The following is a 13,208-nucleotide window of genomic DNA, read 5'->3' as shown; positions in this document are numbered from 1 at the left end:
TTAGCTTTTTTATGTTAATTGTTTTTTGTTTTTTTAAAATGAATTGTCTTTTGGCAGCGCTTGTTTTAAAGGTCCTTTTTTCTTCATTTTGATATTTGGACATTACAGTAGACATACAGTATGTGGCAGACAAACGACCAGCCTCAATAGTAATATGCAGAATATCCAATAGACTGCATTATAGTTGTATTTCAGTTGAGACTTGCAATAAAATGATTGCAGGTTCAAGAGTTCCTCTCTGGGGTAATAAAATGGTAAAAAAAAAAAATAAAAAAAAAAATAAAAAAAGTTCTAAACCACCGTCTTTCCCTAGAATACAAAAAGTAGAAAATTACTGTGAAACACATATATATATTAGGTACTCCTGTGTCCAAAAATGCCCGGTCTACAAACTTCTAGAATCATTTTTCCTGTATGGTGAACGTCATAGCATGGAGAAGAAGAAAAAAAAAAACATCTGAAGTTTATTTTCATTGTTTTGGCTCAGATTTGAATAAAAAGTGATTAAGCAATAGACCTTCCCCAAAATGGTATAACTGAAAAGTACATTTGGCCCCGCAAAAAATAAAAATGCCCTATGCACCCCCGTACAGCTGCAGGGTCACCTGTATATGTGGTTTGCTGCTGTTGCAAAATTACAACCCCCATATGTTAAATATTTTACCATTTTTTGCTTCAACTTTTTTTTCCTACTTTCCTCCTCTAAAATCTAAGTGCATCTTATGGTCCAGTGCGCATCTTACAGTCCGAAAAATATTGTACAGGGGTATACAAGGTATGATACAGCAGAGACCAAATGCTACTGCCGAAGATCAAGGTCCACACTGATCGCAGGCTTGTCTGGCAGAGCTCTAGAAGCTAAGCAAATACTTATATATTTTTTTTTCTTTCACACCAAAAGTTTTATTTGGTTTTACAAAGGGAAAAAAACGATACAAATATTTGTATTTCCAGATACATAGAATTCAATAAAAAGTGTGCTGCAAAAGGTTTACACAGCTTGTAAAGCAATTACATCCAAATAGCTGGCACCAGCTCACTTAAATTTTGAGATTGACATACAAGTGGGGAATTTTTTTTATGCACAAAAAGACATGTTTGTTACAGACCATACTTGTTTGAAGCTTGAATCATGCTATGCTCTTACTTAACGGTAATCAGACCATTGTATTAAGATATTTGGCTTGATGAACTGTTACCATAATTGCTTGAGATGCTCTATAATTTTTACCCAGAAAATGCATACAATATATCAAATGGATAAATCATACATCAGTTTATTGAGGCCAAAATATGATATGAAAAAAGTTAAGGTAAAGGGGTTAAAATATATTATATATAAGGGGTTGAGACTAACTGATGCAGAGCACACAAAAAGGATAAACTGGCATCTCGCTGAGTACGTTAAAATGTAACATTATAGATCGATAAGTAAAAAATACAAACCGAAAAGGAGTGGAAAAAAAAAAAAGATGAAAAAACAAGAAAATCTAAAAAAAAAAAAAACCCCGCTAAACACATTTCGACACTATGCGTCTGTTAGTCATAGCGCAACCAAAGTCTAACTGATCTGCCCGTAATATATATATTATAATATTGCTTCAGGTCATGTGACCGTCTCTTACTGGATAATGTGTTTCATTCATGATATTCTTCTCAGTTATTTTTGTAGTGGTATCCTATTTGTCCATCTTAGTTAATTACTATGCACCTTTGTATTAAATCAATTGTATAAATATATCTATATTACAAGCCTAGTTTGGCAAGATATTTTAATGACAACGCTAATGTATGATATAATATAAATTTTGGGTATGTTCCAAATATATGTACGAGAGAAAAAGTAGATTACATTACTGATTAGCCAATTGCTACCAGATGTTTTAGAGGCTAGCGTCAGTATATTACGGGCAGATCAGTTAGACTTCAGCTGCACTATGACTAAGATGCATAGTTTCGAAATATGTTAGCGTTTTTAGATTTTCTTGTTTTTTTTCACTCTTTTCTAGGTTTGTATTTGTTTGTTGTTGTATTTGTTGTTGTTGTTTGTTGTTTGTATTGTTTGTATTCTACTTTTGGATATATGGATTAAAAGTTAAATTTTAACGTACTCAGCGAGATGCCGGTTTATCCTTTTCGTATACCGTTACTACAAGCTTCCAGAGTCCAGAAAAAGATTGTGCACCCTGAGGACTATTTCATATACGGTGAGCTGCCAAACTTTTTTCTTCTTCTTTGCATCTGATGAAGAGCTCCATATTCCCTACTCCCCTTTTAAATAATATAGAGCAACATGAAAGACTTATATGCCAGCAGCTGCCACTAGAGGGAACTCAATGGATAAGGATTTAAAAATGCTCATTGAACTAAAGGAATTCATATACAATGAGCTCTCAATTTTTCTCCTAAATCAGGAACATTATACCTATTGTGGAACACTTGACACCTCTTTATTACCAACACACCACCTGCTTTGACATACATAGGGCTAGTTCACACTGTGTTGTTGACGGCGAATTTGGGTCCTGATTTTGACGTGGGTAGTCGCGTCAGAATAGGACCAAAATGCACCTGCAGCGTCTTCCAACAGTCACGGCTTCCCACTCCGGAGTAGGCCCAAATGAACAGGCTTAGTCTGGAGGGTGCGGTCGCGAGCTGGACACCACAGCTGAATCAGCCGCGGAATCCACCTGAAGAAAGGGCAGCTCGCTTTTTTTGTTCACGGAAAAAAGGACGTTCGTGGTCTACATAGTGTGGGGCTGGATTTTGAGGTGGATTTGGCATCAAAATTCGCCCCATCTTGCCCCATGTGAATGAGCCCTCATTACTTGTAACAATTCCTCAAATAGCTAAAGATTAGAGATGAGCGAGTACTGTTCGCATCAGCCGATCCGAACAGCACGCTCCATAGAAATGAATGGATGCACCTGGTACTTCCGCTTTGACGGCGGCCGGCCGCTTAACCCCCCGCGTGTCGGCTACGTCCATTCATTTCTATGCGAGCGTGCAGTTCGGATCGGCTGATCCGAACAGTACTCGCTCATCTCTACTAAAGATGAAACTATATAAAACTAAATTTTATTCAATTCTTATAACATAGATTTGTATGCATATCATATGATTTACCCAATTGCAGACACTGGACAGTGAAAGAATTTATGTGTTTGTGAAGTTCTGCTGCATTTTGTCCTAGAAATTCTGAGAAGGAAGAGAAATGCCAATTCACTGTATACGTACTGATCAATGGAATGTAAGTGTTAACCCCTCGAGGTCCAGGGAGGGGGACACCAGCCTCAGTTGCCAAAGAGACATCAGCTTGAAGTCCAGGTGCGGCTATAACGAAAAAACAAAAAACAAACATAGTTCTTAAGTATCAGCTTTTAATTCTGCCTGTATCACAAATGTATAATTACTTTTGATCAGTTTTATTAACTAGAATGGTACCAGAGTCATTCAGTGTATTTAATAGAGAGAAGTGTTGCATACTGTTTTTTATCAGTGAGGTAACTATGGGGATCACAAAGACTGAAATCCTGTCTGCTTAAAAAGCAGTTACACACAGAATCCTGTAGATCCCATAGACTATATTGGGGACTGCGATGTTTCCACTGATTTTATACTGAAACCAGCAGAGGGAAAAAAAAAATTCCTTGTTAAAGGTCTTCACAATTTTAGGCAGATTCAGCAGCAGGTTTTTTGTTTTTTTTTCTAAGACGACTCCAATGCTAGTGCAAATCCATCCGCAGTAAACTGTAAAGAGCTATGGTGTAGAACATTAAATTGAAATTTCAGAAACTGAAATAAAGTATGATAAATATTTAACACATTGTACAGTAACCTATTACAATATGAAGGGATACAAGCCAACCTGTAACTCAAGCAGATTACTTTTTTGTACTCTGTAGTAATTTATTTACTTTTCATGTATTTGCTATTGTATCATTTTTAACTAATCACATCCTTGCATAGCCTTTAGAAAGCTTATTTCACATGTACCTTTTGTATGTATGTCACCTCAGGGCTCGTTCACATTTGCGCCCGGTAGGTTTCCGTTTCCTGTACAAAACAGAGGCAGGAGACGGAAACCTGCAGGACTCTCTCTCTCACCCACTCATTTGAATGGGTTTGAAAGCTGTCCAGCCGTGAGCGGCAGTGAGCGTTTTATGCTCTCCGCCGCGAAACCGGATTTTTTAATCCGGACATACAGTACTCTGTGCCCGGTTTTAACAAACCGGTTTTGCAGCGGAAAGCATAAAACACTCACTGCCGCTCACGGTCGGACCCGGTCTGTGGTTTCCGTCTTCTTGCATGCAGAAGACGGAAACCACAGAACGGAGACCCGAACGCAGGTGTGCACCTAGCATCAGTAGTGTTTGAATAAGTCCGTTTTTATCCATATGCTAATTAGGCTCCAGCATGCACAGGAAGTTCTCAGCCGACTCATCTCTATGCTGTGTCTGTGTGTGAGAGCAGGGAGGAGGAGTCAGCAGCAGCAGCCTGTGCTGTATATACAAGACAGTGCATGGAGAAGCTAATTAACATATGGAAAAAAAAATGGACTTATTCTAAATCTACTGAGGCAATTTACATACAAAAGCTACATGTGGAATAGCCTTTCTGAAGGCTATGCAAGGATGTGATTAGTTAAAGAGGACCTTTCACCATATCCGGGCACATGCAGTTCTATATACTGCCAGAAAGCTGACAGTGCGCTGAATTCAGCGCACTGTCGACTTTCCCGATCTGTTCCCGGTGTGAAGAGCTTACGGCCCGGTACCGTAGCTCTTCTATGGTCAGAAGGGCGTTTCTGACCATTAGCCAGAGACGTCCTTCTGCCTCACGGCGCCAATCGCACTGTGGAGCGGGGAGAAACGCCCCCTCCCTCTGCTCACACAGCTTGTCCGTAGACTAGCGTTATCAGGAGGGGAGGGGGCGTTCCTCCCCGCTCCACAGTACAGCGCGATTGGCGCCGCGAGGCAGAAGGACGTCTCTGGCTAATGGTCAGAAACGCCCTTCTGACTGTAAAGCGCTACAGTACCGGGACCGATAGCGCTTTACACCGGGCACGGATCGGGAAAGCCGACAATGCGCTGAATTCAGCGCACGGTCAGCTTTCTGGCAGTATATAAAACTGCATGTGCCCAGATATGGTGAAAGGTCCTCTTTAAAACTTTTTCCAATGATAGAGCCCCTTTAATCCAATGTCCTTTTAATAGCATTAGCAGGATCTTTAGAATTTTTTTTTTCTGAGGACAGACTCAAACACCCATAAATAAAGCAGTGTATACAGATGTGGCATTTGCTAAAGAAAAGATGATTACTTCAAATGACTGAATATCTACCATCTTGAAAGGTGCTGGTACATAGGAGCGGAAATCCTCATGAACCGTGGCAAATAAAGCTCAAATTTCCAACTTGCGCACTAAACTTAACACCCCCCCCCACACACACACTACGCTCTATGAAACTATAAAACCAGTTTTCTAGGTGGACCCTATACTACAAGCTCTGCATCTAGCCATACAAATGTATGTCAAGAGCCTGCTCATTACAAGTTAAAATTACAAAAACATTCAAAAAAAATTGCATTTTATCCCTTTCACTGTCAGAGGTTTTCAGATTTTTTTTTTATGAAGTTTTCATACAATTTTGATTTATAGCTAGTTTCATAAAAATACAAACATTAAAAGTGTTTCCCCCATCCTCCTGTTTCAGCAGCTTTGCCTGCTGTCTCCACTGCTCACTTTCAGCAATCTCCCCCTCCCAGTTTGCTGAACAGGACACTATGAAGTATTACAATACTTTTGATTATTAGAAATCTGATATGAATGCAGATCAGATAACATGCACATGCTTCTAGAGAATGGACTCACAGCAAACTGTAGATAACAGTGAGAGATCACTTGTCCCATCACGCAGGTATGCGTTATGGAAACTCTGTATGTACAATGGGATGAATAATTTCACATAACAGGAAAACAAAGCAGCATTGCAAACGCAATATATTTAGGACAACTCTTGAATTTACATAAGCTACCAGTATCCTTGAGATGGGAATTCCCCTTTAATTGCTACAAAGGTAAACAAAAAGTTATATGCTCCACACCTCCTAAAAATAAGAGATGAAGATATGCACAGTTCATGTATTTCACTTTGGCCTGCACCTACATGCACAGTCATAAAATCATCAGAAGTGGAAGGACCAAAAATCTGTTTTGACTAGACAAACTGGGTATTATCTGCATCTCAATGGATTATTGATAGCCATTGATAGCCATGTAACTTTGTGACAAGTTTAAAGACAAAATGCTAATATATTTACACCTAAAACTCGTAAATTCACACAAAACAAACAAATTCTAGTTTTACACAGTTTATATATACTGCAAACTACAATAAGTGTCAAATGTAAACTTGATGACTGTATATAAATTGCAAGCAATTGGTAAAACTCTTGCCACTGTGATCTGGGTATATCCGCACCAATAACCTTCTTGGGTATGTTCAGAAAGTTATTACATGTGAAAACCCCTCTGATTAGGCTCAGAGGGATACTAAGTTATCCATCTACGTGACAGAGTATGCTCTGATTCATAGGGGAAATAAGGCCATGGTAAAACCTTCAGCTTGTGCCTTTTTAAGTAGTCTATTGTAGATTTTGATATGCATATAGGATTATCCATTTGTAGAAGCCATCCTCTTTTCAGTTTCAGCTTTTTAACAGATTGTGTTATGTTTGCTTCAAGAATTAGCTGAAATTTCATTGAATCCATTCTTCCCTTTATCCATGAAATGTTCCCTGTGCCATTGGCTGCAGCTCAAAGCATGACTGATCCACCCCCATGCTTAATGGTTGGAGAGTTTTATTTCCCCTGAAATTCTGCGCCTCTTCTCCAAAACGTATCTTTGATGATTGTGGCCAAAGAATTCCATTTTAACCTCATCGGTCCACAGTACTTAGTTGCAAAATGCATCAAGCTTTTGCAAACTTTTGACGCTGAAGCTTATGGTGAGGACGCAGGAGTGGTTTTCTTCTGATGACTCTTCCATGAAAGCCATATTTGTACCACAGTAGAAAAAGACCAAGAAAGAAGACCCAAAAAAATTTCAGAAACAGCTGCTTGTAGAATCGTCAGAGACAAAAACCTTCAGGAAAACTTTTGGAGTGGTAGTACAATTACAACAACTGCAGAGGCTGCCGAAGGTCTTTTCCAGTCAAGAGGGGGTTCTGATTTGCCACTCTAGCAATCCTATGAACAGCTATCTCTGAAATTTTTCTTCGTCTTCCAGACCTTATCTTAACCCCCACTGTTCCTGTAACTTTTGGCACAAGGTTAGAGGAGGCTGAGCAAATTTTTGCAAGGTATTCCTTACCCTTTTTGCACTGTAAACTTGTACTCAAACATAATAAACTGATATTACTTAAAATTATAGACAAGTATATTTAATCCTTAGCTTTGCGCCTTTTAAAAAATTATTCCTTCTTTAACTTGCTTAACTGTTCACAATAAGTTATTTTGACCAGGGGTGTCCAAAGTTTTGCATGCCACTGTATATATGTTGATGCACAAGCTCCTTGTCAGATGCAGTCGCAACGCAGGGAAACTTTCTCAGCATATTTTGAGTGTCTCATTCAACCATATTTAATCCCCACACACACTGAGCACCAAATGTGTACCTCCATAAGATATAGAGGTTCAGCAGAGGTATTTATGATGCATGGAAGAGGGGACTGTGAAAACAGCACTATAGATGTGCATTATTCCCTCCCACCCTTGTTAATGTCTCAGTACTAGTATGTGGCCACATTACCTTGCAAAGACACCAGATACATATAAATTTGACAAAACAAGCCCCTTTTGTAGCCAATTTGCTGCAGCTGTATAGTAATGACAAGTGGGAAGATGCTGAGGCCTCATGATTAAGTCCTGCCCCTTGGTATTCTATACACACTGTGGGGAAGGTAGCTCAGTAGAAGCAGTGGTGTGGACCCAGTCAAAGACAGGAACACAATATGCAGCAAACCGGTTTATTTAAGGGGGGGGGGGGGGGGACAAAAAAAAAGCCAGGAAAATTAAATAAACCTTGACTTCAGGCACAAAATGAGCAAAACAAAATACAGTCCTAACCTGAGGCAAAAACAAAAAAATCCTGCTTGTCTGAGCGACTAAACATAAATATTAATCTAACTAAACGTGTGGCTTACTGCCAGCCACAGAAATGAAACAAAAACACAATTTTGTCTCACCGCTAACAGCACAGACCCATACACCACCTCTCAGTCCATGGATCTGCACTGGAACACAGGATATGCAGTCTTTTCTGGCCCAGTTATCAGCCAAGGACTTTCAACTGGGGCTGAGACCTTCTCAATGTCTACACTGGACCACACTAGATAAAAACCTGGGGGAGATATAGATAGATTCCAGCACCCTGCCTGTCACCTTCTTACAACACGCAGATTGGGTGTGGTAAGATATTGAGAATGGCAGACACTTTGTTACTGACAAAAAAACAAAAACCCACGAAAATAAGTAAACATTAACTTCAGGCACAAAATAAACAAAACAAAAAAACAGTATTAAAATAATACCTGCTTGTCTGAGCCACTAGCTATACAGAACGGATAACCTAACTGTACGCGTGGCTTACTTCCAGCCAAACTAACAAAACAGGAGCAATATTGTTTCACCAGACTCAGGGTTACAGGACAGACCCATACACCACCTTTCCCCTCATGGAACTGCGCTGTAATGCAAAAGCTGCAGCCTTTTCTGGCCCAGTAATGAGCCAAGGGTCTACACCTGGGCTGAGGCCTACTCCAGATTCGCCCTGCACCACGTGTCAGCACTCTGTCTGTCACCTTCTCAATATACATACACCCACCCATCCCTAGAGGTCTTAGTGTTAACTTGGTACCAGTAGCAAGTGTTAAATCTACTTAATAGATTCAGAAATGGGAAGTGGAAGCTATTGAATGTTTGAAATTCACAAATGTTTTGTTAGATAAAATAATTTTTCTTCAAATTGCAAATTAATTAATCCAGAATTTTAGAGGAGGGAATCTATACTTCAACAGAATTTAAAGCAGAGAGAACATTTACATTTCTTGAGGGATCAGACTTCAAAGATAGACAAATATTTGATTACTGCAAAAGGGTTCAAAATCCTCAGAATCAGGAGATGACTGTTCTGTTTGAGCCCTAAGAATTCTGACATGGACACACAAGATGGAGTGACAAAACATCCAACTCAACTTTCAAGTTAGTTAAGGGGGAGAAGCCAGAGAGGCACAAACACCTGTAACTATTCAGGTGAAAACTAAAATGGAAAAGGTCATTTAACCCCTTACCAACAGCCACCGGACATTTATTATATGTCCTCATTAGAGATGAGCGAACACTAAAATGTTCGAGGTTCGAAATCCGATTCGAACAGCCGCACACTGTTCGAACCCCATTATCGTCTATGGGGAGAAATGCTTGTTTCAGGGGTACGCAACATTCGATCAAATTCTACTTGCCAAGTCCATGTGTGAGTGTCGGGCTGGATTCTTCTCCCTGCGCAGCGTCCCCGCATCCTCTTCCGACCTTGAATTCACTCTGCTAGGCATCGGGCCTAGGCAGAGCCAACTGCGCATGCCTACGTTACAAGAAAATGGCCCCTTACAGTGTAAGCGGCCATTTTCTTGTAGCGCGGACATGCGCAGTCGGCTCTGCCCAGGCCCGATGCCTAAGCAGAGTGAATGCAGAGCCGGAAGAGGACGCGGGAACGCTGCGCAGGGAGAAGACTTCTAAAGGTAAGAGAAGAACCATCGTTGATTGGCAATGTATAGCATTCTGCCAATCAACGCTGGTTCTGCATCGAATCTTAACTTCGACCAGCTAGTAGTATTCGATCGAGTACGAGTATTTTTGAATACCGTTGTATTCGATTGAATACCTACTTGATCGAATACTACTCGCTCATCTCTAGTCCTCATCTCTACTCAGTTTACAATTGCTACTTTTAATCCCCTTATCTGTCCCCTAGGGGACGGACAGCATTTGCTATCAGCATAAAAAGGTGTCAGTATACAATCAGTATGTGCATCAGTCCGTTTTTAGTCTCAAACTGAATTCAAACGGACTGATGGCATACTGATGTGTGAACATACCCTAAGCTAACCCAACCCCCAACAGTTACCTTTAAATTACTTACCAAATATCTATAATTACCTAGATCGCACATTTTCAGGTGAGTTTCCTATTCCTCATTTCTGGAAACTGAACGTCACCAATACAAACCCCCACACCATCATTCTTACCTGGTCTTCCTGACCGGATCTTCTGGACACTCCAGCTCTATTGCGCAGGCGTGGGCAGCTGGCAGACATCAAGGACAGGATGTGCCAGCTGTCCAGAAGACGTAAAGTCCCATGCCCAGGAAATCCAGACAGGAAAACAGGCAAGTTTGATGGGATGGGGTTGTTTGAGTTAGTTAGGAAGGGCAAGTAGTGGGTGGGCTAGATAGGGAAACAAAGGGGGAGGGGGGGGTGAGAGTCAGCTCTAAGTAAAGCACAGGGCATCATGGTAGTTGTAGGAAAACAGAAAAAGAAGCTACAAATGCAAAAAAAAATAAATAAATATATATGAAAAAGAATTGGGCTGATTAAAGTAATTTTAAACTAATCACATGCTTACATAGCCTTTAGAAATGCTATTCCACACCTACCTTTTGTATGTAAATTGTGGCTTTGAATAAGTCTGTTTTTATTCATATGCTAAATAGCTTCAAGCCAGCACAGGGAGTTCCCAGCTGCTCTCCTCTCTGCTATTCTCTCGTGTGTGCAAACAGGAAGCAAGAAGTCATCATCAGCAACAGCTTGTGCTGTACACATACATGGGAAACAACAGGCAGAGGGTGCACCATCAGAATTCCGGGGTGCACATAGAGGCTAATTAGCATATGAATAAAAACAGGCTCATTCAAAAACCACTGAGGCGATTTACATGCAAAAGGTACTTGTGGAATAGACTTTCTAAAAGCTATGCAAGGATGTGCTAATCTACAAAATGACTTTTCCAAATGATAGAGCATGCGCAAAAAGACTTGCGTTACACGAACATGCGTAAAATGTACAGAATACACGGAGCGTAAACTCCGTGTGAAGGGGCCCTAAGACTTCCAGGGTGCACCACGAGGCTAATTAGCATATGAATAAAAGGCGGCCCATTCAAAAACTACTGAGGCGATTTACATACAAAATGCATGTGTGGAATAGCCTTTCTAAAGGCTATGCAAGTATGTGCTTAGTTAAAAATGACTTTTCCCAATTATAGAGCCCCTTTAAAAGGGGTTGGCCACCTTCAGACCTATATTGAGACAAATGTAATTGATTGTAGAATAAAAATATATATACAATTTTCCAATATATTTTCTGTATCAATTCCTGATCTCTGCTTGCAGTCATTCATTGTCACTTCTAGTGGACTAGAAAACAAAAAAAAAAAAGCTGAAAGGAATACTCCGCATATGCAAACAATAAAACATAATACCTTTATTAGTGAAAAGTTTAAAATGGAAGGGATATCCACCAACAGACAAAAAGGGGAATCCTGTACTGATACTGGTACAAAAAAAAGTAACAAGGTATGGAACGTAATTCATATATATAGATAATGAACAAACAAAAAAGCAGACCCTACCAGGCAGCGCCGAAATGCACGTTGGGGTAGGGTCTCCTCTGGTCCTGGTGCTCCGGTATTTGGCCACCATGGGTATGTGTTCTATGAGCTTTTTAACACTTTGCTTTACTTTTAGTCATGCAGTCTAGCACAGATTTTGTGTACTTGTATTGAGACTCGGTCATTTTCTTCATGCTATAGCAGTATTACCAAAATTTACTTATCTATTTATTGTTGTACTTTTAGTATTCCCCTTTCATTACTACATGTAGAATAACTTGTGACACTTTGCACATGTGACTAATAGTTCACTGCAGGGGTATATTTTACTATTGTTTATTATTTATTTTGCTACTTACTCTTTTTGTTTCTGTTCATCCTAATGTGAAAGTTTGTGAGTTTGTGTGTTTGGATGTTTGTTCCTCAATCACGCAAAACCCACTCCACCGATTTGGCTGAAATTTTCCACAAACATAGTCACTACACTCAATTGCGCAATAGGCTACTTTTCGTCACCAAAGCGCATATACGTTTGTGCCAGAACCCCCACAAAACCCAAACTCACATCACCATCTCTGCAATCTCACACAGTTTGGACCATAGCAAGCCACAAAATTCATATTGCCCTCTACAGCCTAGCCCCTAACCCCACACAATCACATATACTTTACCACTTTGCCCCTCACCTTAACGATACTCCAGGAGACTCTCTTTAACGCTCCGGAGCAGCCATGTTTGCCAACCCCCACCGCTCTGACAATCCGCGACACCGCCCACCCATGTCAATACCCCTAGGCGGTCTAATAAATGCAAAAAAAAAAAAAAAAAAAAAAAGTATTACAAATTCAAATCCCCCCCCCCTTTCCCTAGAACACATATAAAAGTAGTTAAATACTGTGAAACACATACATGTTAGGTATCCCTGTGTCCGAAATCGCCCGCTCTACAAAGCTATACAAATATTTTGCCTGGATTCTTAACGCCGTAGCCGTATACATACTGAAAAGTCCAAAACCTCTGTTTTTTCACTATTTTCATTATTATACAAATATCAATCAAAAGTGATCAAACCAATAGCATTTCCCGAAAATGCAACAACTAAAAACTACACCTGGCCCCGCAAAAAAAGACATCCGCCGACACAGACAAATAAAAAAGTGACTGCTGTCAGAATATGGCAACTTTTAAAAACAAAAAAATGTCAACACACAAAGCATACAATGTCTTATATCGAGGTATATTAACTTGAAATACCTCTGTCCCAAAGACACTTATGTACAGTTTCTCAGAACACCGTATAGCAGCTCAAATACAAATTACATTTAACACAAAAGTCTCACGTATTCTCAGAATTACAGCAAAAAGAAGATACAAAGTTACATTTCATATCCCATACCTTATACACAGTACGAAAACCTTACCCGCACCTGTATTTACCAACTTCTACAATCACCGCAGACGAAGTCGCGGGTACCAGCTAGTTACCTATATATATGAATTACGTTCCATACCTTGTTACTTTTTTTGTACCAGTATCAGTAC

General features: G+C 39.9%; 1 protein-coding gene across 11 annotated transcripts in view; it reads right to left on the bottom strand.

Annotated features, from left to right (window-relative positions):
- RBFOX2 (RNA binding fox-1 homolog 2) overlaps window positions 1-13,208 on the bottom strand; it is a 279,365-nt gene that overhangs the window by 99,676 nt on the left and 166,481 nt on the right. For all 11 annotated transcript variants that reach the window (XR_012717437.1, XM_075286348.1, XM_075286350.1 and 8 more), the window contains one exon: window positions 3,238-3,333. Coding sequence is in view for 10 of the 11 variants with exons in the window: in XM_075286348.1 (XP_075142449.1) it covers window positions 3,238-3,333 (96 nt within the window). In the remaining variant the exon portion in view is untranslated. The remainder of the gene's footprint in view (window positions 1-3,237; window positions 3,334-13,208) is intronic.

Source organism: Leptodactylus fuscus, chromosome 9 (assembly GCF_031893055.1).
Source record: "Leptodactylus fuscus isolate aLepFus1 chromosome 9, aLepFus1.hap2, whole genome shotgun sequence".
NCBI classification, from domain to species: domain Eukaryota; kingdom Metazoa; phylum Chordata; class Amphibia; order Anura; family Leptodactylidae; genus Leptodactylus; species Leptodactylus fuscus.
The sequence above is the reverse complement of the archived record's forward strand: the minus strand, read 5'-3'. Positions and strand labels throughout refer to the sequence as shown.